The sequence below is a fragment of the Scardinius erythrophthalmus genome (genome assembly GCF_964197995.2).
Source record: "Scardinius erythrophthalmus genome assembly, chromosome: 14".
Taxonomy (NCBI): domain Eukaryota; kingdom Metazoa; phylum Chordata; class Actinopteri; order Cypriniformes; family Leuciscidae; genus Scardinius; species Scardinius erythrophthalmus.
Genome location: NC_138234.1, coordinates 30,549,883 through 30,575,356, shown reverse-complemented (window position 1 = coordinate 30,575,356; position 25,474 = coordinate 30,549,883). Strand labels below are relative to the sequence as shown.

The 25,474-nt window shown below is 37.5% G+C and overlaps 2 protein-coding genes across 2 annotated transcripts; one reads left to right on the top strand and one right to left on the bottom strand.

The window, feature by feature from the left end:
• Positions 1-4,633: 4,633 nt before the first annotated feature.
• sec13 (SEC13 homolog, nuclear pore and COPII coat complex component) lies at positions 4,634-14,520 on the bottom strand. Its single transcript, XM_081383951.1, has 9 exons — positions 14,300-14,520; positions 13,463-13,507; positions 13,266-13,381; positions 13,038-13,189; positions 12,816-12,949; positions 11,692-11,825; positions 9,933-10,053; positions 9,535-9,681; positions 4,634-5,326 (listed from the first exon to the last, which is right to left on the bottom strand). Exons 1-9 carry the CDS (start codon positions 14,300-14,302, stop codon positions 5,216-5,218), a joined length of 963 nt encoding a protein of 320 aa, XP_081240077.1. The 5' UTR covers positions 14,303-14,520; the 3' UTR covers positions 4,634-5,215.
• Positions 14,521-14,596: 76 nt separating this feature from the next.
• Positions 14,597-24,839, top strand: cand2 (cullin-associated and neddylation-dissociated 2 (putative)). The gene is made up of 15 exons (XM_081384515.1): positions 14,597-14,775; positions 16,084-16,227; positions 16,301-16,455; positions 16,530-16,653; positions 16,731-16,987; positions 17,739-17,844; positions 17,984-18,129; positions 18,328-18,614; positions 18,691-18,832; positions 20,024-21,526; positions 21,656-21,751; positions 21,865-22,034; positions 22,124-22,288; positions 22,427-22,534; positions 24,530-24,839. The coding sequence occupies exons 1-15, from the start codon at positions 14,708-14,710 to the stop codon at positions 24,752-24,754; spliced, it is 3,696 nt and encodes a 1,231-aa protein (XP_081240641.1). The 5' UTR covers positions 14,597-14,707; the 3' UTR covers positions 24,755-24,839.
• Positions 24,840-25,474: the final 635 nt, after the last annotated feature.

The window sequence follows — 25,474 nt, the reverse complement described above, 5'->3', positions numbered from 1 at the left end:
TGTTTGCTATGACTGGACTTCAGCAACAGGGCACAACCCTTTGATATTTAACATACATGTGATTCCGGAGCTCTCTAAAAATAGGAGGAGGAAGATGACGGCTCTATAGCGGAGGGCAAATGAGCATTCTGCTCTCTGACCTCATCCCGCTCTGAGACACAAGACTGAGGAAATATTTCTGAAGTGCCATTTCAAATGCCACAGCATACAGGGCCTCATTGATGAAACAATACACACACACACACAAACCTAGCAGGAAGGTTCATCAGAATTTTAAAAGCAAATGGACAAAACACAGTGCAGATCTCAGTTAAAGGTTTTTAAGCAGTCATGCAGCTACGATCAATTCTGCTAGAGCTAAGCGTGGGATTCTGTCCAGATATACTGCCACAGACACTACCAGATATGATCAGGCAACGCTCTATCAGTGCAACAACTTCCTCCAAATGCACACTTTGTTGATAAACTGCAAATTCATCCTCGCTATTCTAATTTAACTGGGTTCTTGTGATTAATGGGATCTTGAGTCTTGGAATTCAAATTCTGATAAGAGGATTAAGCTCTTGAATGAGAGATAGAAAAACAGAATATAAATGCAATTTTCTCCTTGTTCTTCTGAGTGTTTCAACCACATTTTGGTCAGTGGTGACCAACTGTGTTTATTACCAATTAACTTATGTCATTTACTGATTGTGATCAACAAAGCATCTGCAAAGCAATGGCTTCACACAACATCTCTGACATTATCGGCTCTCTGCAGGCACAGTTCATGAGATATTCTACACACAAGATAAAGAGAGTTCAGGGAAGTTAAGTGACTCAAAATCTCTCCCCTGGGCAAAGAACATTCAGTTGTTCAACTTCGATTCAAAAAACATCACCAGCTGCATTACAATATTATTCTGAACATCGCTGATCAATGCTGAGGAGTGCCTCAGGGCTATGTACTGGGGCAAAACTCATTTAGCCTTGGACATAGGTATAGGAGCTCAGGAATACCTCCAGGCTATGGACTATGGGGGTCATTCCTGTTAAGCAATACCTGGTAACTCTGAAATGTATAATTAAATACAAATTATTATGTTGTAATGTAAGGGTATACAATGTATACAATGTACAATATACAATTGTATTGTAAGGGTTGCGTTTATTGAAAAAGTGTATACAAGATTTTAGAAACATGTTCTGGTCAAGATTGGATGCTTCAACTTGATATATATATATGTATATATATATATATATATATATATATATATATATATATATATATATATATATATATATATATATATATATATATATAACATTTTATATATTTGTTGTTGGCTGTGAAAAGATTAATCACGATTAATCGCATCCAAAATAAAAGTTTGTGTTTAAATAATATATGTGTGTGTACTGTGTATAATTAAATTTGTATATATAAATACACACACATGCATGTATATATTTAAGAAAAATTTGTTATTTATATATCAAAAAAATATATATTTATATATAATATTAATTATATATAAATATATACAGTATATGTATGCAAATATTTCTTAAATATATACATGCATGTGTGTGTATTTATATATACAAAATAATTACACACAGTACACACATATTATGTAAACACAAACTTTTATTTTGGATGCGATTAATCGCGATTAATATTTTCACAGCCCTAATTTATATTATAAATGGTAATACAAAGGTATCATAAAGTATAAATTAATTACCAAATAAAAATTATATTCTGCAAAAACATTAAGTTTAGCTTGTAATATTTCAACGCTATCTCACGACTAATTCGTACGAATTCGTACGAATGATAAAAAGTTGGCTAATTCGTACTAATTTGTACCACCTAGCTCGTACGAATTTGTACGATTTGTCTAAACCCACGTGATGGGTAGGTTTAGGGGCGGGGTCAGGGGTAGGTCATTCGTATGAATTCACACGAATTGGCCAATTCGTAAAATATGTACGATTTTGCAAAAATCGTACTAATTCGTACGAGCCAGGTCGTATGAATTCGTACGAATAAGCCACCTCGTAGAATTTGTACGTTTTCCCGTGAGATCGGGCTCAATATTTCGATGTTTTCATGTTAAAAGTTGCATTATGGACATGTAAAAAATGACATCCACTTAAATCAAAGTTTAATTATTTAAAAGTCACACAATGCTCATTTTATTGTGATAGTATTGTAGAATAAAAATGTGATTTCCATATTTAAACATTATAATTTATCCATTATGTTAAGACATGATGAAAAAGTACGGCACAATAGGAATCACCCAACATTTATCGAGGGGAACCTCAAGGCTATGTCCTGGGGCACTACACAATTAGCTTGAAACATAATTTTAGACATCATTATAAATACAAAGCAAGAGAAAACACATGCCACTTCATTAACACGTGGGTTCAGAGCAGCAGACACTGAGAATTAACAGAGCTAATGTCTATTAGGCACATTTGCGCATCTAACGTCAGAACCGATGGTACGCACGAAACTCGATTCTTAAGTGGTGACATCAGTTCACTTACCTTCGTCGTGCATTCTCTGCAGGCAAAAAGTCAGGTTTCTCCTCCAGCTTGGCATGGCAAATAACTAAGAGTAATGCGTTATGCGGAGAGAAGCAGAAACGGACGCTGGTTTGTAACGATGATGGTTAGGGAATAGTGTCGGTGATCAGGTGTATCGTGGACAGATCCTGTGGTGTTCATGCAGTGGTCCATGAGCGGGCATCAGCTGTCACTCCTGAGACCGGAGCGCAAATGACTCACGGAGTGTCACCGCCTCTCCAAAGTGTGTGAACGCGTGGACCGCCGGCACACTCTCAGATCCACGCAATATGCCACAGCGAACGGGTTAACCCTTACCTTCTGACGGGCTCTGAGAAGTACAGATGCTGCCTTTCAGTACAATGTAGAATTATGAACATATTCATATGGATTATAATGATTATAATACAAAAGATTGCATTATATATGGTACTTTTTATTTAGCAGAAATATAAAAGATTTTAAACATTACTTTTCTTACTTTAGGAGAACATTTTCAACTTTTTCTTAAATAATAAAACTATATTTTTCATAAAGAAAATTGCATGTTTATATATTCCCTGCTGTGATGTAAGTGAGGATTTATTTTTATACGTATTTTATTTTTTAAAAAAATTATTTTTTATAAATTATACAAAAAAAAAATCACTAGAATCCACTATTTTTTATGTAATTTATTTAATATTTATGATAAAAATTTAATAATTTTTTAAAAGTTAATTTTAATTATTTAATATTTATTCAAATAATTATATATGTGAATTGTCACATATATCATTTTAATATGTCACAATGTTAAAAAACTAAAAAATATATATGATCAATAAGTTAAGACAACATATCTTTTTACATTGCTTTAACTCATTAAGCGATTCAACTTTTTTTAGTTATACAAGATTCAACTCATTTTTAAGTTAGTTTAATGTAATTTAAGTTGAAATGATTTAAACTTCCAAGTTGATTGTACTTAATTTTAAGGCGGCTACTTTTTTTTTTTTTTTTTTTTTTTTTTTTTACAGTCTACAGGGTTAAAACTCAAATAATATATATCTGCAAGTTTTGACTAGGTCATTGAAGCATACAAAATGAATTTAAAAGAAAAATGAGAACTGTGTATTGAAAAATGATGATGAAACTCACCGAAGATGAGTTATTTTGGCTTTGCAATATGAGTAAGGAACGTGTCAGAACTGCAAACCGCAAGCGCTAAGCTGATGTGTGAAAATACGCATTTCTCAACAAAAATAAATTTAAAAAATCAACACGTTATTCTAAGTGACACTTCTCTTGCGCTAGTTAGAGGCTGGCCTGGCACACAAATGGATGTTTTTCACCATCCCAGATGCAAACTCATAACTGGAGGCCGAAGGAGGGTTGGCAGGCCTCTGTGTTGATCTCCTGAACCCTTGGGCAACTCCAACAAAATCTGTAACCGAGGGATAATTTCATCTGACAGTAATGGAAACAACTGCCATGCTACGTTCACGCTGGATGTTTGGATGGCATGTTTACTTGACAGATTATGCAGGTGATGCCAATGGTTTTACTCATGGTTTAGTTGTTTAATGGTGCACCAAGTATTGCATTTTGAAATATGGTTTAAAGTCAACATGAAATGCTGTTCGCAACCAATTTCATTCCAACACTCATATGGCAATTCATAACTATTTTACGTTTTGGCAAATAAATATGAATTTGTATGAGGAATTTGTGATTTGTGAGCATTCTGATGAAAAATAATTAAGACAAAGACTGTCGGTTAAGTTGTATTAAACGTATGTTTGGTCTCTTTTTAAGGAAGACTCTTGGCAGATTATTGCTGAAATGAAAAAGTTCAATCAAAGAAAAATCAAAGCCATACATCTAAAAAAAGTTTTTAAAAATCGGAGGTTGATGTCTCAAAAAATTAGCTTTCAGTAAGATTTTGTTTGAGCGCAGTACCAAACGCTTCCACTAGGTGTAATTCGCATTTTTGACAGCGAACAATAGAAGTGTGACTGTTTTTGTGTGTGTGTGTTCACACAGCAAGTGCCAAAACCTTTGTCAAGTTTCCGATGAAGTAAAAAATGCTTAAAAAAAAAAAAAAAAAAAGTTTTTCGGTCAAAAAATGCCAAAGAGCACCAAGTTCATTACAATGAGGGTTAAAAGTTCATTAAAAAGATTGCAGTGTGAGATATTTTATATGGTATTAATAACAAATTGTTATGTGTGTATATATATATACACACACACACACACACACACACACAGAATGAATATATTGTTAATAATTATATAATGTAATATAATACTAATAAACAGGTTAGTTATAGTTTAGTGTAGAAAACTTTATTCTTCAATGTTCGTCCAGGTCTTGAAACACACTAATGTCCAATGTGTCCAATATTTTTGAATCAGTTTTCATTCATCATAATTTCTTTCTTCTCTAAATAATTGACATGTTAAGAATCTTTACAAACAATACAAATCAGCTCAAACATCTGGTCTGTAAATGAACCAATGGAAATTATGTAAAAATCAGGGTAGAGTTGAAAAAAAAAAACTGATTTTGGCTCTGCCTCTGGGAGTGAGATGCACTTCTAGCGTTGGAGGAAAGTCTTTGAGGGCAGAAGGGGTGTCCCCCTGGTCTGAGCGGAGGCGCGAGAGGAGATGGGCTTCACTGCTCGTTCTGTTGGCTGTCTGTGATGGAGGTCACGGCTCCCTGGCCTTTGTTGACGTCACTGATGCAGGCCCACTGTCCGTCCACTGACTCCTTCCACAGGGTCACCTATGAGCAGAAGTAAATGCGGAACAATTTCAATGACGTAATTTCTTGAATGAGCCCTTTAAAAAACGCTGTTAGGTAAAAGGAAGCCTCACGTCTTCCAGTTCCAGTGTCAGTGAAGCAGTCTAAGGGTGTGTTCACACTTGGCATGTTTGGTTGGATTAAAATGAACTCTGGTGCGATTGCTCTGTTCGTGCGGTTCAGAAACCCTGGTGCCACCAAACAAGAGGATTGAGACGCTGAAAAGATGAGTCTCGTCCACTTCCAAACGAACCAAAAACAGGACATGTCGTCATAAGATGTGACCCTAAAAAGGACAGAATGCTCAAGTTGTTTTTTCTCATCATAGTCGGGATGGACAAGTTCAGTACACGCATCAGAACCACGTCATCTCGCAGCAGATCTGTGTGTGTGTGACGGAGGGATTCCTGACGCTGTTTTGACTCCTTTACACATTTTATAAGCTCTTCACGAGTTCTCAGCTGCTCAAAATACCATTGTGATAGGCTACGCACATACAGCGAGTGCATTTATCCCACAACACAGCAATGTTTTGGATGTTCGGTAAGTTCACACGCAAAATATACGCCATAAAATCCTTTTTTTGTTTTTTATCTTTAGGTTTGGACGGCAGTGTGAACGCTAAGTGAACCACGACTAAGGGTGTTAGGACTAAATGTGTCAGATTGGCATTTTTATCACCGAAACTAAAGATACCGAACCTAAAGGAATAGGGATATGTTCACAACCTGGTCGGCTTTTATGACGTATATTTCGCGACAGAACTTACCAAACACCCAAATTAATGCTGTTTGCTGTGATAAATGCACTCGCTGTGTGTGCGTAGCTACATATGATGGTATTTTGAGCAGCTGAGAACTCGTGAAGAGCTTATAAAATGTGTAAAGGAGTCAAAACAGCGTCAGGAATCCCTCCGTCACACACACACACACACAGATCTGCTGCGAGATGACGTGGTTCTGATGCCTGTTTTGAACTGTCTATGTTCTGTTGTCCTGTTCATCACGACTATGACGAGAAACAACAGGTATGACTGAGCATCCTGTCCTTTTTAGGGTTGTACCTTATGACATCATATCCTGTTTTTGTTTTGTCTTTGGTCAATGTTGTGTTCATCTTTCATTCGAGCCGCACCAGAGTTTGTTTGGAAGTGGACCGAGACCCATCTTTTCAGCGTTCTCAGTCCACTTGTTTGATGGCAGTAGGGCTGCAGCTATCGATTATTTTTGTAATAGATTAATCTAGCACTTAATCGATTGATTAATCGGATAAAAAAAATGGTGTTTTTAAACAACCAAAACAAATAATGCATAACAAAAATGATGTGGCTGTAAAATGATCAAGCATTTGGCTTTTATTTCTCAAAAAAAAAAGAAAAAAAAAAAAAGAAAAAAAAGAGGTATTTATTCCAACTCCAACATTTGGCTCCAAAACTAAGCCTATTTATTGTAATTTTTACCCATTTAGTGTTTATAAGTGCCAGTGCCAACAATTATATAACAATACAGTTAAGTCAACTTACTGTAAAACATGTATAACATGTAAAACTATGAATACAAACTTAAATAGTAAAGGCCATTTGGCCTTAGTTTTGTCTTCTTAATACAACATTACAAAAAAAGGATTGCACCTTCTGCAAATTACCTACCTGAGAACAAAAATAAATGAAATGATAATAAAATATCAAGCCAAACAGGTACACAATGTGTACAATTTATAAGAAAAATAAAATAAGTGTAGCTTTGAAAAGGGGATTGTTTTATTGCAAATATGCATTTTGTTAAATAGAAAAAAAAAAGCATTTTGTTTTTCACTTAGGCTAGTTGAAGTATATTAGCACGTTTTGTAGTATTTTAAATTTTTTTTGTTAATTGAAAATGTTCTATGCTCAATTACTTTGGTAGCCGATTATGTCTTCCCCAAAAGTACGAGTGGATTTGGAAAAGCAGGCTGGGGAGTTTCATTTTTTATTGTTGTCTGTAACTATTTGGCAGACGTGACAAATCCTACAAACAAGGTCTCGCAAAGACTGCAATACAATATTTGTTCCTCCATCACGTCCCGGTGTATACAGTGAATGCATGCTGAAATTATTGTTGCGTGGCTGCATAAAAGTTTAAGCATGTGATGCATTGCCGCAATTGGTCTGACTGGCGCGTGAGAGAGACGAGGGTGCGAGGGTGCGTGTGTGCGTGTGTGTGTGTGTGTGTGTGTGTGTGTGTGTGTGTGTGTGTGTGTGTGTGTGTGTGTGTGTGTGTGTGTGTGTGTGTGTGTGTGTGTGAAGGGGTTCTTTTTTTAGGCTATACTCTCTTGCAATTGAACGTGAATACGTTTACTACTTAAAAACATCAAAGCTAAACATCATATCTAGTCAACCCGCATCACGACATCACTACAAATACAGTGTGGGATTAAAATCAGCGAACATCAATGTATAGGCTTCGGCACGGGCGCAAATATTGGCGCTGGATCAAAAAAGAAATGCGGGGGACAGAATCGTTACCTTGTTTCAGCGACGCTGAAAGGAAGCGATCCCAAACTTTAGACATTCTCTGCCGTTTATGGACATCTTTACTCTCCGCCATCGCGCCAACTAAATTCAAAATGTATCACGCGCTATGGTGTGCTTCCTGAACATTGAACAACTGTCCGTGTGAAATCAGATCCCTGCGCGTATAGTGCGCGTCATAGGAATTTAACGAGGCTTCGAGGCAGAGTTTTTGCCTCGAGGAATTTTTGTAATCGAGTTAATTGAGTAACTCGATGAATCGTTTCAGCCCTAGATGGCAGCGTTCACACTTATTCAAATGAACCGCACTAACAGAGCAATCGCACCAGAGTTTGTTTTTAATCCAACCAAACATGCCAAGTGCGAACAATTAATCTTTTTTTTTGGTCCGGAACAAAAGAGCGAAGAGAACCCGAACTACAAATGTGAACACACCCCAAAGCTCATCTATACTTAGTCAAAAAACAAAAAAATTAGATAAAACCAAGGTTATTGGAGTACGTTTTACAAGAAAATACTTTTTTAAAATTCCATGTTGATACTTGCCATTTACACAATTTTTTTCAGTGTAGCGTGGCGTAAAATGATTATGGCCAGCTAACAAGGAATCAAAAACACCTTCAAGAATCACTGCGTACACACCATTAGTAACGAACAAATCAAAAACTTGCCTACTTTAGCTCCCTAGAAGCACCTAGAGAGGACTGTTAACCTGCGTGTATTTTCAGAGCCCTTTTGCATTATTAAGCTGTCTGTTTTGTAAATGCATCAGATAATGGCATGTTCGTCGGCGAGTAAATGGCTCGACCCGCCGCTTGCCGCAGTGAATAATTACAAGGCAGAGCATCTAACCGAAAGCGTCTTTATTTAAATAAACGGTGATGTCAGGGACGGATTCCCTCACGCCGGGCCGAGTGCTGGGTGATATAACCTCTGTCATTAATTCCTGAACCTGAGAGTGCACTGTGAAATGAGTAATGATGCTGGGTAATTCGCTGCCCACATGCTCCAACGTACTCCGTAATCCCATGGGATGAGATCCAAAGAGCGTCAACATTAGTTTCATGGTGAAAAGTCAATGAATCACAATGTCAAAGCACATTCACGGCCCGTCCTTTAGTCATGTTTGAGTTTGCCGCACACTAAATATACAGCGTTAATATCACAATGCATTAAGTGTGCTTTTTATTTGTCATTAGACTAGTTTGATGATCCATTCTTGTAAATGAGGGAGTTAAAACTGTCTATTACCGCCTGCTATTTAAACTTCAATAGCCAAAAAGGTGTACAACTGTCCATTTTAATGAACTGATTCAAAACTTCATATATCAAAAAGCAAAAAAATAGTATGCAAGTCAAATATATTTGGGTAAACACTGCTCATTATAATAATATATTGGTGGATATAATTAATATGATAAAATATTTGATATATAAATATTCATAAGCTTTAACTACAGTATTGTTTTAGTTCCTACTTTAAAAAAAAATTATTTAATTTGCAACAATAAATGATTAAAATAGATGTACATTATGGTTCAAACGTTGGGGGTTAGTATAAAATTAATACTTTTATTCAACAAGTTATGCATTAAATGAATCAAAAGTGACGGTAAATACGAGGGTGAATAAATTATGCCATTAAATTCAAATTCTATGGTCATATTTGACAGGAACGTACTTTGTTGTCCCCTCCTGACACAGCCAGGATGTTTCCTGTGATGGACCAGCTCACGTGCCACACCACGTCACTGAACTTGTGGAGAAGTTTGGCCGTCCAGGTGTTACCGGCTGGGTCGTCACACGTCCAGATAAACACACGACCATCCTATGGTATAATATAATATGAAATAGATTTATGCATTTTGCAGACCAATTATACAAACCATTTTAACAAAAGCATTCCCAAGGAATCAAACCACTTTGGCGTTGCTACCGCTATGTTCGAGCTACAGGAATAAAATAAAACTTTATTCAATTTATTTAAATTTGGATTTATTTTTTTATCAAAATTATCATTCACATTGATACTGGACGAGTCCCACAGTAGAATATGTAGAGTAGATTAGAGTTGATTACCTGTGAGCAGCTGGCGATTGTGCTGGTGGGCAGACCAATGGAAGGAGCCCAACCAACATCTCTCACCCAATCACTGTGCGCCTCCAGCTTCTGGTCCTCTTTCCATTGGCCATCCTCTTCTCTGGGAAGAAAGTTTGAATGTCAGTACATAATTTGACAAATAAAGTTACTCTCTCCTGAAAGAAAGTCTGTTGTGTAGACCAATCACAACAGACTGAGCCATCTGACCAATCAGAGCAGAGTAGACCAATCACAACAGACTGGACCATCTGACCAATCAGAGCAGAGTAGACCAATCACAACAGACTGAGCCATCTGACCAATCAGAGCAGAGTAGACCAATCACAACAGACTGGACCATCTGACCAATCAGAGCAGAGTAGACCAATCACAAAAGACTGAGCCATCTGACCAATCAGAGCAGAGTAGACCAATCACAACAGACTGGACCATCTGACCAATCAGAGCAGAGTAGACCATTCACAAAAGACTGAGCCATCTGACCAATCAGAGCAGAGTAGACCAATCACAACAGACTGGGCCATCTGACCAATCAGAGCAGAGTAGACAGTTCACAACAGATAGATAGATATATATACCGGTGTGTGTGTGTGTGTGTGTGTGTGTGTGTGTGTGTGTGTGTGTGTGTGTGTGTGTGTGTGTGTGTGTGTGTGTGTGTGTGTGTGTGTGTGTATATATATATATATATATATATATGATTCCACCTATCGTTGTAAAATGGCACAGCTTTTTAAATATCTGAACGTACACTCTTAACACCAGTCAATCAAGCATTATATTATGATATTATGATAATCAAGCACTTAATGATAGAACTTTAGTAATTAGAACTAAAACTTGGTAACCATGTATGAATGCATATTTGTCGTTTTAACTGAACTTAGGACTGGTGATGCTTAAGATATTGTTGGTCACTCACTGTTTCTGTAAATAAAATAAAAAATAAGATAATAGTTATTATTAGTAAAAGATAATAATACTACTACTAATAACAATATACAACACACTAAGGATTGATGAGCTGCTGGGTTCATGAATGTTAATCACATTATCTGCGTTCGCTCGAACAGATTTGCTGAAATCAAAACAGGTCCATCCAATGAGATTGCCGTTAACGCATTAGCTCCGCCCACTACCAGATAAAACGGCATATCTTCTGCTTGTTCTTAAAAACGGAATAATTCCAAAAAAACGTCGACACTGCGTGGTGTGTAAGACTCTCGCTCTCTCTCTCTGTGTGTGTGTGAGAACACATCCATTAAGCTGAACTGAAATAGTACAGAATCACTTGATGGAGAGCGAAACTCTCAAGCGCTCAGAGTGTTCAACAAGTGAAATATATCTATGCTAAACTTATACTTAACCTCTAACACACACACAGGAGAGTAAAATCTAAGAATTTATTAGCCAATAACTAATGATAGACATGATTTAGTCGCCCAGAGTGAAGATTCAGTCGCATATGCGAGTGATTTATTTGCATTGTAGAGGGTTGAAATTATGAACATTTAACATTACATATTATTGGCTAATTTGATAATGCTGTGAGAAACAGTGAGAATGTAGCACTATCAGCACCATTGTATTATATTTAAATACATTTCCTCACACAATGTAGAAAATAAAAACTAGCATATATATATATATATATATATATATAGGTGTGTTTATGACCAAGTGTAGTTAGCTGGCAGCAGGTGCTCGTCACTGTGCACTTTAAAATAAGGAGTGCACTCACTTCCACAGCTTGACCAGATTGTCACAGCCTCCAGACACAAATCTCTTGATGAAGTTGGGCTTCTGTCCTGTTGGCTGCTCGATAAGACTCCCTGGGACAACAGCTGGGGCCCAACTCACAGCGTTACAGCCGATCTGACAGAAACACCAGAGAAACCATGTCAAAAAAACTCAAATAACAGGAAGTACAATACATTTCGCCAGTCTTGTATGACATACTCGACTGAAGCCTCTTTATTGGACGTCTAGAACACTGTATTGTCCAATCAGCATTCAAATAATCAAATATTGGATTTATAATGTCCCAAAGAGCCTATACAGATCAAGCACCTATAAAAAATTTAAATACCATTTTTTATAAATAATGTTTTTGCATCTTTTCTGTAATATTTCTTTCTTGCTGTAGTTGATGTGAAATTTCAAAGAACTCCTTTTTTTTAAGTATAAAAGGCTATGACAAAATAATAATACAGTAATAACATAGTAATAGCATTGTAACTCAAAAATATAGTTTTTTTTGGTAACACTTTATTTTACAGTGTCCTTGTTACATGTTACATGTACTTAGCATAGTAATAACAGTAAATTATGCAGAATTACATGCAACTAACCCTCAACCAAACCCTAACCCTACCCCTATAGCAAATACATGTAGTTGCTTAATATTACTCAGTACTTAAATATATAATTACACTGTAACAACGACAGCTTCAAATAAAGTGTAACCGATTTTTTGCACATTTACTAATTAATGAGAAGTTCATTTGCACTTTATGTCAGTGTCAATGTTACAGTGTAATTATACATTAAAGTACTGAGAAATAATTAGGGTTAGTTGTATGTAATTATGCAACAACATGTAACGTGTAACAAGGACACTAAAATTAAGTGTTACTGAAGAGCTTGATTCAAATATGGTTTTAGTTAAGTTATGATTTTATAAACTTGCGCTCCACCGGGTCAAAACTGACCCGGGAATGCAAAAGGTGTTGCCATTTTCTTTTTGTTTATGCGTTATTAAGGCTAATCATACTTAAATAAAATAATTTAAATTAAATGAAATCAAATCATTATTAGAGCCCTGTACATGTATATTTTAAGATCTCAAATAAAGGCCAAACTCACTGTATGTGCATTGTTGATCTTCTTAATATCCCAGTGTCCATCTCCAGAGCAGGTCAACACTGAAATCGCCCCATCTGAGCTGCCACAGGCCAGAATCAACCCGAAGTCATACGGTCCCCAGCACACAGAATTCACTGCAGGAGAAGCCAATGTGTGAGTGTCCACAGCGGGAGGAATTTCTGTCACAGTGTTTGACATGAGAATCAAAAAGCGTGAAGTTACCGGACGAGTCGTGGCCCGTGTACTCGTACATCTTATCCCAGGAGCCGTTCTCCTCCTTCCAGATGATCACCTTCCTGTCGTAGGAGCAGGACGCCAGGATGTTGCCGTACATGGGGTGAGCCCAGGCCACCTGCCACACGGGACCCTCGTGGCTGCCAAAACAGAATCAGAATTAGAGTTAAAATCGACTCCACGGAAACCCTGGTTTTAGTCGCGCGCTTCTCATACCCCCTCAGATCAGCCACGAGGATCTGCCCTCCGTTTTTGACATCAAAGATCTTGACGGAGCGATCAGAGGAGCAGGTGGCCAGTCTCGTGCCGTAATAATCCATCTGAGCGTCATGCTGAACGCAGAACCACAAATCACAGTCATGTAACGTTGAAAAAAAGATGCAGTACTAGTAAAGATGGATGGAGATACTCACGATCATATCCTCATGTGAGGTGTCCACCGTGTTAATGACCGAAACCTGAAACACACAAGACCGCACATGTGCGGAGATGTCAGTTAAACTGATATTTGTCGAAAACGTATTAATGATGTTTAACTTTAATGCGCGTCAGATTAAACTAAGGGACATCAAGAGTGAATACCCCTAAAAAATACAAATCAATACTATTCTATTCAAATACTATTCAAATCACAGAATTACCAAAGTAGAGTGTATTTGAAATACACTGAAAGAGAGAATTTAAAAGAGAACAAAAAGATAATTTATTATTATTTATAAAAATTATTTACATATATACACACACACACATATATATATATATATATATATACATACTGAATTATTTGGGGTATTTTTCTTAATAATGATATGAGCAATTGATTAATCAATTTGTTATTTTTTAATAATTTTTCAAGTTATTAACTGGATACAATATTTTAATCAATTTACAGCAGTAAATATAAATACAACAACTAAAAATAAGTAGTTGCCAGCTCATTAAACTCGGATCCAACATAGCTAAAACGGACTGAGAATAATAATAATGGAAAAACTGAAAACGGTCCAAAACATCGCAGTAATAGCATGGTACTTTCCGTTAACGTACATAATCAAAGATAATTGTTTAATATTACCAGGGCTGTTTTTATAAAGAGTTGAATATCGAACCACATCCAAATATCTCTTTAAACCGCTTTAATCTCGTAATCAGACATGCCAAATGCATTCATTTTCCATCCGGTCATTCATTATGAAACTGTAGAATCGGAGCACTTCAATATCTGAAAATATGAATAATGTAACACTCACCATATTTGCTTAAATCCCTCCAACAAACTCCTTCAGCTAAAAAACGTCTCTAATCGCTCTTCTGCTCTTCAGAAATGAAAACACTGATAGTATTTCCGACGTGGCAGAGGCTGACCGCTCAGTGCCGACTGTGTTCCCCCTGCTAAAGTCTCCGGGTGGAACAGAAGAAAGGTTCCGCTCGATTCTTCCGTCCCCGTCCTGCAGTTCACACTGACTGCAGCAGAAGGCGGCAAAGGCGAGTTAAATGAATATATATCGCCCGCATCTCTATTTATAACTGTCCGAGAGTGTCATATGTCCCAGTCTGCCCAGTGTCCAGCCAGGCGCTATGGTCTTCATCAAGCTCAACTTTCTGTAGTAATTTTTACATCGTCATTCAGTGAAGTGCGTTACTTTTAAAAAGTCAAGATGTCGAGTGTCACCTTTTACATTTCCAATCTGTTGGAAAAAATGACATCAACTGACAAAGACTTTCGGTAAGACAGTGTGTGTGTTATAGACGCATGTTTCAGACTCACGACTAATGTTTACTAAAATAGGCCAGTGACAAAGCAGTTTATTTGTGGCTTAAATAATCATTTTCAGATTTATATTAACCCTTTGAAAAATAGTGAAGTGGAATAAACATTGGCTACTTTTGTAAATGTAAACTGTTGTGGACATAGGCTGAAAACGATTTGTTTGCATGAAATTGTAACTTATGTTGACTATTCAATATACTAAGTTTTATTTGTATTTTGTTTAATATGGAAATGGAAACCCAGTCAAACTTAATTAAATATTAAATTAATTAACATTTATGATTTCTGTCACGCTTCCCACAGAATTCAGTTTCTAATTTGCCGTTCCCAAATTATGGAAGCCCATTTCCGGCATAAGGGGGAAAAATCATGCTTTGGTAAATCTTAATTATAAAAAAATATATAACATACAACAAGTTGTGATATTTAAATAAAAGTCGAACGACATACTGCGTCATAATTATGACATGCTAAATCGAAATTATGACATACTTAATCAAATCCATCGTCATAATTATGACAAAAATATTTTATGAAATAAAGTTGAAATGATGACCTACTAATTAATTATTTAAGTTTTATTATATAAAACGTCGAAATTTTGACAGATTTCGTCATAACTGAGTGACATGATGACTTTCTGCCATAATTTTGACTTTTTAATGTCATAACTATACTTATGACTTTGTATGTCGTATTTCAACTCTTTTTTAAGAATTTAAGCTTTTTAATGTCATAATTTCAACTTTTTAATGTCATAACTATCATTTAGACATTGTATGTCGTATTTAAACTTTTAACGTCATAATTTTTACTTTTTTAATGTCATAACTATAATTATGATACTATCATATTTCAACTTTTTATAAGAATATCAACTTTTTAATGGCATAACTTTCCTTTCGACTGTATGTCATACTTCAACTTTTTATGTCATAATTTTTACTTTTTAGGGTCAAAACTATCATTTTGACTTTGTATGTCATATTTCAAACTTTATGCCATAATTTCGACTTTTATCTAACAATTATGACTTAGTGTGTTATCTTTTCAACTTTTCATATGATTTACAAAAGCATGTTTTTTTCTTTATGTGGTAGAAATGGGTTTCCACACCAGACAGTTTTGCTAATCAAGTACCACAATCTCGCTAGTTATTTACCATGGTGATACCGTGTGTTTTGGACATGTGCCATGCTATTTGAGTAATGTGGTGGTGAAGAACATCAAAACTGATGAGCACTTTCCTGAAACAAATGAAAGGTTTATGGCAGCCAATGACCTGATGATGGAGCTCCAGAAGGACTCGATCAAACTGGACGAGGAGAGCGAGAGGAAAGTCGTGACCATGCTCCTCAAACTCCTGGAGGACAAAAACGGAGAAGTCCAGAATCTGGCCGTCAAATGGTATCTTCTCCCTCAGATTTTCTTCCGAACATGAACCTGATGAAATAATCACGACTATTTCTGGTTCGTGTAGTCTTGGTCCTCTAGTGGGAAAGGTGAAGGAGTGTCAGGTGGAGATGATGGTGGACACTCTCTGTTCAAATATGGTGTCCAACAAAGAGCAGCTGAGGGACATTTCCAGCATGGGCCTGAAGACCGTCATCGCTGAACTGCCATCGTCATCTGCTGGTATCTTGCTGACATTATAGAGATTTATGACTTTTTAGGATCTCTTTGGTTACAGTTGTTGTATTGTATTCAAGGTTTGAGCCTCACAGTCAACGTCTGTAGGAAGATCACGTCCCAGCTGATTGGAGCATTGGGAATGCAAGACGACGTGTCCATTCAGCTGGAGGCTTTGGATATTCTCTCCGACATGTTGGGCAGGTTGGTCAAAATGCCTTACACTTGCATGAAACGTGTGTATGAACATGCCCCCATCAGCCTAATGCATTATTTGACAGGCTGAGCACTCCTCTGGTGAGCTTCCATCAGTCGATTCTGACCGGTCTCCTCGCCCAGCTCATGAGTCCTCGTATGGCTGTAAGGAAGCGCTCTATTATCGCGCTGGGTCACCTGGTGCCAAGCTGTAGCCCTGCTCTGTTCACTCAGCTCATCGAACACCTCATGGGCGAGCTGTCCCGCGGACCGTCCTCCTCCAACGTGCGCACGTACATCCAGTGCTTGGCCACGGTCAGCAGACGAGGAGGACACAGAATTGGTGAGAGCTGCTTTTATATTTATGCTAGAAGAATTATGTCTGTCAATGTTGAGGGAATGTAGTATTAACGGTGTGACCAGCAGAGGGAGCTGAAGAGATATGCAAAGATAAAATTAATCTAGTTAAAGGGTTAGTTCACCCAAAAATGTAAATTCTGTCAGTAATTACTCACCCTTGAGTAATTACTGTGCAACACAGACGCGCTGCGCTAAAACACTACGTGAAAAAACTCGAGGCCCAGAGAGAAGGAAATGAATAGTGGAATAAAGTCGTTATTTTTGTTTGTTTTTGCGCACAAAAAGTATTCTCGCCGCTTTATAAACTTAAGATTGAGCCACTGGAGTCACTTGGACTATATTAACGATCTCTTTAATACATTTTCTGGGCCAGCAAGTTATAGTGTCCATAAGCCTGTGGAGGAGTGAGCCAGCACTCAGATTTCATCAAAAATATCTTAATTTGTGTTCCGAAGATGAACGAAAGTCTTACGGGGTTGGAACAACATGAGGGTGAGTAATTACTGACAGAATTTACATTTTTGGATGAACTATCCCTTTAAAACATTGGCTGATAACACTTGATAACGTCCACTATGGTTTCGGACACCACTAGAAATGGCCATCCCATCAAATAGTGCTCTATTTAAGGGTATATGGAGCGATTTCGGACACAACCATGCTAAAATGTCTTTTGGAGATTTTGATATATGACATGGTTGCTGTATTAACATTGAGTCTTTTATGATATGAAGGTGAACACCTGGAGAAGATTGTACCCATGGTGGTGAAGTTTTGTAACGTGGAAGATGATGAGCTACGCGAGTTCTGCTTTCAAGCTTTCGAAGCTTTTGTTAGCAGGTGAAACTGCTTCTACATTATTTGGTTTATAACTTTAAAATTCAGCTTTTTCATCATGACACAATGCTTTCTCTCTCTGTGTGAACTTGTATGTCAGATATTAAGTCAGAAATTCTTGTTGTTGTTTTTTTTGTGTCAGATGTCCAAAGGAAATGTCCCCTCACATCCCAACAATTATCAAGTTGTGTTTAAAGTACATAACCTACGACCCCAATTACAACTATGATGCTGACGATGACCAGGATGACAGTATGGACATTGAGGAAAGAGAGGATGAAGATCAGGGTGATTTTTTTGACCATCATTGTGCAATTTTAGGAGTTATAATTCCATCTTGATATGATATTTTTGGAAAGAATTAAAAATCATTACTAATGGTACACTCAAAGTTTCTCTAGCTATGTATGAGATGAGGCAGATGGCGGATGTAGTGCTGCCCACTCTGAGTGTGTTTTTCACAGTCAACACACTTGTAATCTATAGAGTCTGATGATGAGTACAGTGATGATGAGGACATGAGCTGGAAGGTGCGGCGCTCCTCTGTGAAATGTCTGGAGGCGATAATCAGCAGCCGCAGGGATCTGCTGGTGGAGCTCTATGGATCTGTAGGCCCAACGTTGGTGTCCCGCTTCAAAGAACGCGAGGAGAATGTTAAGACGGACATTTTCTCAGCCTTTGTGGCTTTGCTCAGACAGACCCGACACCCTCACGGCCCCAGTTTGGACACGGGAGCTAAAGAGGAGCCGGCGGTCTCTCTCTTGAAGAAACAGGTGTGGTGGCGCGCAGGTTATTGACCCAAACTACATGGTGCATATCTCCTAAAATAGCTCTCATCTGCTTTTACAGGTACCGACAATAGTAAAAGCCTTACACCGACAGCTAAAGGAGAAGAGCTTGAGAAGTAGGCAAGGTTGCTTCAGTCTCTTGACAGAGATGGCTAATGTGCTGCCCAGTCAACTAGGAGAGCACATACCTGCCCTCATTCCAGGTCAGATTAAAAGATATTTAGCATTAAATGCTGTGCTATAACCATCTACACTTGACCAAAGACCATTAAAACCCAATTTATTCTGAGTCAATAATGGTCTTTACTTTGTTGAGTTTAATCACTTAATCGCTATATTATTGTAATAAATTAATACCTGATACTCTAACTATCAAGTTCCCTCTGAATCTTTTGCATCCAATTGCACTCTTTAATAGGGCTGGGTATTGACACAAATTTCACAATTCGATTCGATTTCGATTCACAAGATTGCAATTCGATTCGAATTCGATTCGATTCAATATTGATTATTTTGGATATCAGGTACAATACATGGCAAATTTTCTAAAGGAAAACAAATCTCTTAACTAATGCTGTAAACTATGGGAGATTTGTACTGATTTGTATACAAACACTTAAATTACACTTTTATTTATTTTTATAATAATAAAGTTATATGAAATATAAACATTTAAATGGTGGCTGTCATAAAAACCTGCCAGATTTATTCAAACATGCATTAAAAATTGAAGAACATTAAAAATTATAATGAATATGTAATATGGTGCATATATTTAGCAAAATGCTCCTCTCTAGAGTTAATTTTTCTAGCTGACTAACGAGTTTATGGTCACTGGATGTGGTTTTTCTGAGGTAAATGTCACTTAAAAAAGCTGATTTACTAACGTCTTTCCACGGTTGAAACACTGATTGAGTGATTCCATGTCACATGATACGGATTTCGAAGTTGTACTCTACCTTTTAATATACTTTCAGATGCTCATTCATGTTTATTTCGCGCGGTAACTGGTATTATTAAGGCGGAAGAGAAGATCATGTTGTTGCTCTTGAGCTGAGCGATCTCACGCCACAGCGCCAATTTATGTTTTTGAATTTCGTAAGAAAATGGACGTAGCCTAATTTGAAATCTGAGACTTTGTTTTATATCAATAGTAACAAAGCACAAAGATTATTGCGATTTATTGGATGGGATGCGCGCTACAATGTTACATTCATTCATCAACTGAAAACAGGATGACTAATCGATTCTTGGGATTTAATAATCGATATCGGTTCGTCAAAATGAGAATCGATTCAAATCGAGAAATCGATATTTTTACTCAGCCCTACTCTTTAACCAGTTCTGTAGCATATTATTTTCAGTGTATACATTCATATTTTCTCTCTCTTTAGGTATTATTTACTCCTTAACAGACAAGTCGACCTCTTCAAATATGAAGATTGATGCCCTTTCTTTCCTCAATGTTCTCTTGAGTAGCCACGACCCAGAGATCTTCCACCCACACATTAATGTCATCTTACCAGCGGTGATCCAATGTGTCGAAGACCCGTTTTATAAAATCACATCTGAGGCCCTTCAAGTCACCCAGCAGATTGTCAAGCTCATGCGGCCGCTGGACAAGCCCATCTCTTTTGACGCCAAGCCCTACATAAAGAACGTGTTTGCTTGCACCTCGAAGAGGTTGAAGGCAGCTGACATAGACCAAGAAGTGAAAGAGCGGGCCATTTTCTGCATGGGCCACATTTTGAGTCATTTGGGTGACCAGCTTGGTGCTGACCTGCAGCCCACTTTGCAGATATTTCTGGAAAGGCTTAAAAATGAAATCACCAGGCTTATCGCAGTGAAGACTTTAACTCTCGTCGCTTCCTCGCCACTTAAAATTGACCTAAGGCCCATTTTAACAGAGGGGATTCCAATGCTTGGATCCTTCTTGCGGAAAAACCAGCGGGCCCTCAAGTTGAACACGATTACAGCCTTGAATGTGATGGTCACAAACTACAGCGACAGCTTCAAGCCCCCTATGATAGAGTCCATACTGAGTGAGGTACCTGCTTTGATTCAGGAGAGCGATATGCATATCTCACAAGTAGCCATAACGCTGATCACGTGTATGGCCAAAGTTTGCCCGTCCTCTTTGAGCAAAATTGGGGGGACGATCTTACCTGAAGTGCTTAACTTAGTCCACTCTCCACTGCTACAAGGAGGTGCTCTTAGTTCAATACTTGAGTTCTTCCAGGTTCTTGTAGCAACAAAGTCCAACAACATGGGTTACAGTGACCTCCTGAAAGCCTTGAGAGGGCCTTACTACAATTCAAAGTCCACTGACTCCATGTCTGTGCATAAACAGTCCTACTACTCTGTGGCAAAATGTGTAGCAGCGTTGTCGACCGTCTGTCCCAAAGAAGCTTCTGGAGTGGTTACCAACCTTATTCAGGAGGTAAAGAACCCCAAATCATCCGAGTCGGTGAGGATTCTCTCGTTGTTGTGTCTTGGGGAAATTGGACGGTCTGCGAACTTCGAAGGGCACAAGGAGCTGAAGGGAGTCATGATGGAAGCCTTCAGTTCTCCAAATGAGGAAGTTAAATCTGCCGCATCTTTCGCCCTGGGAAACATTTGTGTTGGGAACTTAGGGGAGTATCTGCCATTCATGCTCAAGGAGATCGGCAGCCAACCAAAGAGACAGTACCTGCTTCTGCACTCCCTCAAGGAAATGATCAGTGCTCTCTCAGCCGAAAGTCTCAAGCCTCATGTGGAGAGCATCTGGGCTCTGCTGTTCAAGCACTGTGAATGCGCAGAGGAGGGCACTCGCAATATTGTAGCCGAATGTTTGGGGAAACTCACATTGGTTAGTCCATCTGAACTCCTACCAAGGCTAAAGAAACAACTGTCCTCAGGTAATATGAGACGAGACACTCGGTAGATAATGGGTTAGTTTCAAAACATTTTAATCAAGTGAAGTGTTTGAAATACATGACTGGTCTGCACAAAAATAAGCAATCAGCAAGCATTTATTGTTCTTCCAGGGTCTCCTCTTTCCCGCAGTACGGTTGTAACTGCAGTGAAGTTCACTATCGTAGACCACCCTATGCCAATAGACTCACTCCTCAAAGGATGCATTGGTAAACTGCGTATACTTGGTGCTTTTCTGTGGATAATAAATGCAAATGATATACATTTTTGGCGAATGCATGATAGATACTGTCTTAAACCCTTGCACCAATTCTGCTATTAGGTGACTTCCTGAAAACACTCCAGGATCCTGACCTTAATGTTCGGCGAGTGGCTTTAGTCATGTTCAATTCGGTTGCCCACAACAAACCTTCCCTCATCCGTGGACTTCTGACTTCACTTCTCCCACATCTATACAACGAGACCCAGATCAGAAAAGACCTTGTTCGAGAGGTACACAAACCCTGAAAAAGAAATTTTAATTCTTTTAAAAATGTAACTGTTGATCTTACCAAATGATGGCATGTTAAATCACATCTCAGGTTGAGATGGGCCCCTTCAAGCACACGGTAGATGATGGGTTGGATGTCCGTAAGGCGGCGTTTGAATGCATGTACACTCTGCTGGACAGCTGCCTGGACTGTTTGGATATCTTTGAGTTTCTGAATCACGTTGAGGAAGGCCTGAAAGACCACTATGACATTAAAGTAAGTTATTTTCGGTGAGGTAGGGATCTGATGCGATTGCATTCTGATTTAACATTGTCCAGTGCATTACATAGGATTAAAGCAAGCATATTTTCATCATTCATTCCCTTTAAGATGCTCATGTTTCTTGTTTTTCAGATGCTGACCTTCATTATGCTCGCCAGAGTTTCTAAACTGTGTCCAGCTGCTGTGGTACAAAGGCTGGACAGATTAGTGGAACCACTGAAAGCTACTTGCACTACAAAGGTAAGACCTAACATGATGTTGTCTTTTAAGGCAGTGCTGGGAAGATTGCTTACAAATTGTAGTCATTTACTGATTCTAAATTACATGACAAAAATTGTAGGTAGCAACGTAATCCATTACATTACACATTTAAGGTAATATAATGGAAATATAATGACTACTTTTTGATTACTTTTGAACTAACTCGTTTATCACATTGATTTGAATAGGATAATCTTGTACCATATTGGTATAAAAATACAAAGAATAAGAAAATATACACCATTCTTTGTTATAAACAACATGAAGTGCATTAAAGGAGCAGTAAGTGATTTCTGAGAAACGCTGTTGTTCGCTCATCCCAGAATGCACTTTGGTGATTTGCTAGTTCGAGACAATCTGTAAAATAGCTAAGCAAGAGTGGCGCAATAGGTCATTGAGTTCAAATATTGTTTTAGCGAAGTTGCAAGTCTTACACATAAATGCAAAGTAAAAATCAAAGTTAAGAACGAGCAGGGAGAAGAAATTGAAAGGGAGTGTGTGGAGACGTCCTACCCAAATGTACAATACATACGTACCCCACACCACTACTAAACCTATCCATGCGTATCATATGCACGTAAAAACTCATTTTCGTGTATAAATTGCTTGATAAACACAATGCGTGCAATAGAGAGGTTCTTGTACCTCCAATTAAGATTTCTTTCCCCTGAATTAAGAATTCGTTCTCTCATTTAGGCTAAATCATGGCTACGAATTAAATTTGTTCTCTGGTTTTAGTAAATTAAGGCCATGTTGTTGAATGGCCATGCACGATTTACTTTACCAGGTAGACTAATGAATTATTATAAAGTTCATTGTGTGTTCGCTTTAATTAAAATGGGAAAACAAATGATTAAAACATGGTGGCGTTGGGTGGGAGTAATGAATTGTTAATTCGTTATGCAATCATCATTATCAGTGCAACTAAAAATTGTTTATGTGCCTGTTTTGCAACGGCAGTTATAGTCACGGAAATAAAATAACGAAAATCTAATACAATTTCTCAGTTATTGCATTTTATAGGCAAGTTTGCTAAAGGACAATGTCATGTTTTTTAATTGTAAAGCATTTCAATGAATAAAAAGTACAGACTGTCACAGAATGTCATATCATAACTGCTATTTATAATCCTACTATTGATACATTATTTCAAGAAATACTAAAAAAAAGTATCTGCATATGTGACCATTAAACAACATTTTAGACTTAATTTTAATATTGACCTAAATTATTAACTTAAAATCTCAGGGCTTATTTCAAGTAAATATAGTTTCAGCTGACCAAAAAGTTTGAGAATCCATGCATTGCATGTAAATATGAAATGACGTGAATTTGTACATTTTATTGTGTCTGAAAGACAAAAGCCTCGCAGAGACAGTAATCTGAGTGATAATTCAAATAATAAATGTGTTTGTGAATAGTTGATTAGATATGCAATTCTGAGATAATTCGATTTCTGTAAATGCAGTTGTCAAATGCTGTGATTTGCTCAGTTTCCAGTGATAGTCACATGACTAGTGACTGGTCTGTTTGTGCATTTACAAACCTGGAAGTCCTTCTGAACATATATAAGCAGTAGACTTTAAAAGATAATTATGAATAATTTACTGCCATTGTGAGAATAGCTATTATTAACTGCAGTCTGATGAGTATTTTAAAATGTAATATAACCCAATTAAAAGTACTTAATTTTTGTGTCGTTACAGTGTAATTATACAAGTACTGAGTAATATTAAGCAACTACATGTACTTTCTATAGGGTTAGTTTGGTTGAGGGGTAGTTGCATGTAATTATTCATAATTTACTGTTATTACTATGGTAAGTACACGTAACATATGTAACAAGGACACTATAAAATAAAGTGTTACCGATTTTTGGAACCCGATTACATATAATCAGTCACTGCTTCTAGGTAAACAATTGTGTATATATATATATATATATATATACACATTTTTTTGTTCTATATAAAGGTGAAAGCTGGTTCAGTGAAGCAGGAGTTTGAGAAACAGGAAGAGCTGCGGCGCTCTGCCATGCGTGCCGTGGCTGCCCTGCTGTCCATCAGCGAGGTGGAGAAGAGCCCTGCTATGGCAGACTTCGCCAACCAGATCAGAAGCAATGCAGAGATGGCCACCATCTTCGAGAGCCTTCAAGGAGACCCCTTGACAGGGGCTGTGGAATCAATGGACACTAGCTAGGACTCCATTTCATTTTTGTGGTTACAAATCCTGCAATGTTCTACAGTTTTGATGTGAAAATAAATACTTTAAGCTCGAAACTTAATTTCTACAAAACCGCATCCCTATTTCACATACTCTCCATCCTAAATGGTATTCACAGTTAGAATTAGCACATCCCAAATCATAGTATGCTGAAATGAGTATTTCGAAGATACCCTGATGGTCTACTTTTCCCAGTTAGAATCTGAAGTGCAGAACGTGAACACAAACGGCTAATATTGCCCACAACCCATTGAATGTCAGACAAGGATTCGATTAGAACTACAAACAAGATGTTAGAAAACTACAAACATGGTGGATGTGCGAGTTACAATCAAGTAGAGCAGTTTAGATAAAGGCGTTTGAATGGCTAATAATCTGTATCTAACCTAACAAAACAATATTTATTTAATATTATCCACATATTTCAACAGCATTGTGCACTTTTGTAAATATAAGTTTGACAATTAACTTTTAAAAGCATCATTATGCAAATTGCAAACACATAAGTTTGCATGAAAAGACCAACGCGCTCCAACATCTCTCTCCGAAACAGCAGGAAATTTAAATAAATGGAGGATTTTAACATGACAAGATGATTGACAGGGCAGTTTAAACAAAAGAACCAAGCGACAGCCATCCGTTAAGATACAGTTACGACAATCCCAAAGCGTGCGCGCTATTCTGCTACACTTATTG

Bases quoted from the DNA above. Each gene is read 5' to 3' on its own strand.
- sec13 (XM_081383951.1), bottom strand. The intron at 12,950-13,037 runs GTAACTTCACGC...CTTCTCCTGCAG, and splicing joins CACGGGCCACGACTCGTCCG to TGAATTCTGTGTGCTGGGGA. The intron at 5,327-9,534 runs GTACGTTCCTGT...TTCTGCTCATAG, and splicing joins TGTCAGGAGGGGACAACAAA to GTGACCCTGTGGAAGGAGTC.
- cand2 (XM_081384515.1), top strand. From the start codon at position 14,708: ATGTCGAGTGTCACCTTTTACATTTCCAATCTGTTGGAAAAAATGACA. The intron at 14,776-16,083 runs GTAAGACAGTGT...AACAAATGAAAG, and splicing joins TCAACTGACAAAGACTTTCG to GTTTATGGCAGCCAATGACC. The intron at 18,615-18,690 runs GTGTGGTGGCGC...CTGCTTTTACAG, and splicing joins TCTCTCTCTTGAAGAAACAG to GTACCGACAATAGTAAAAGC.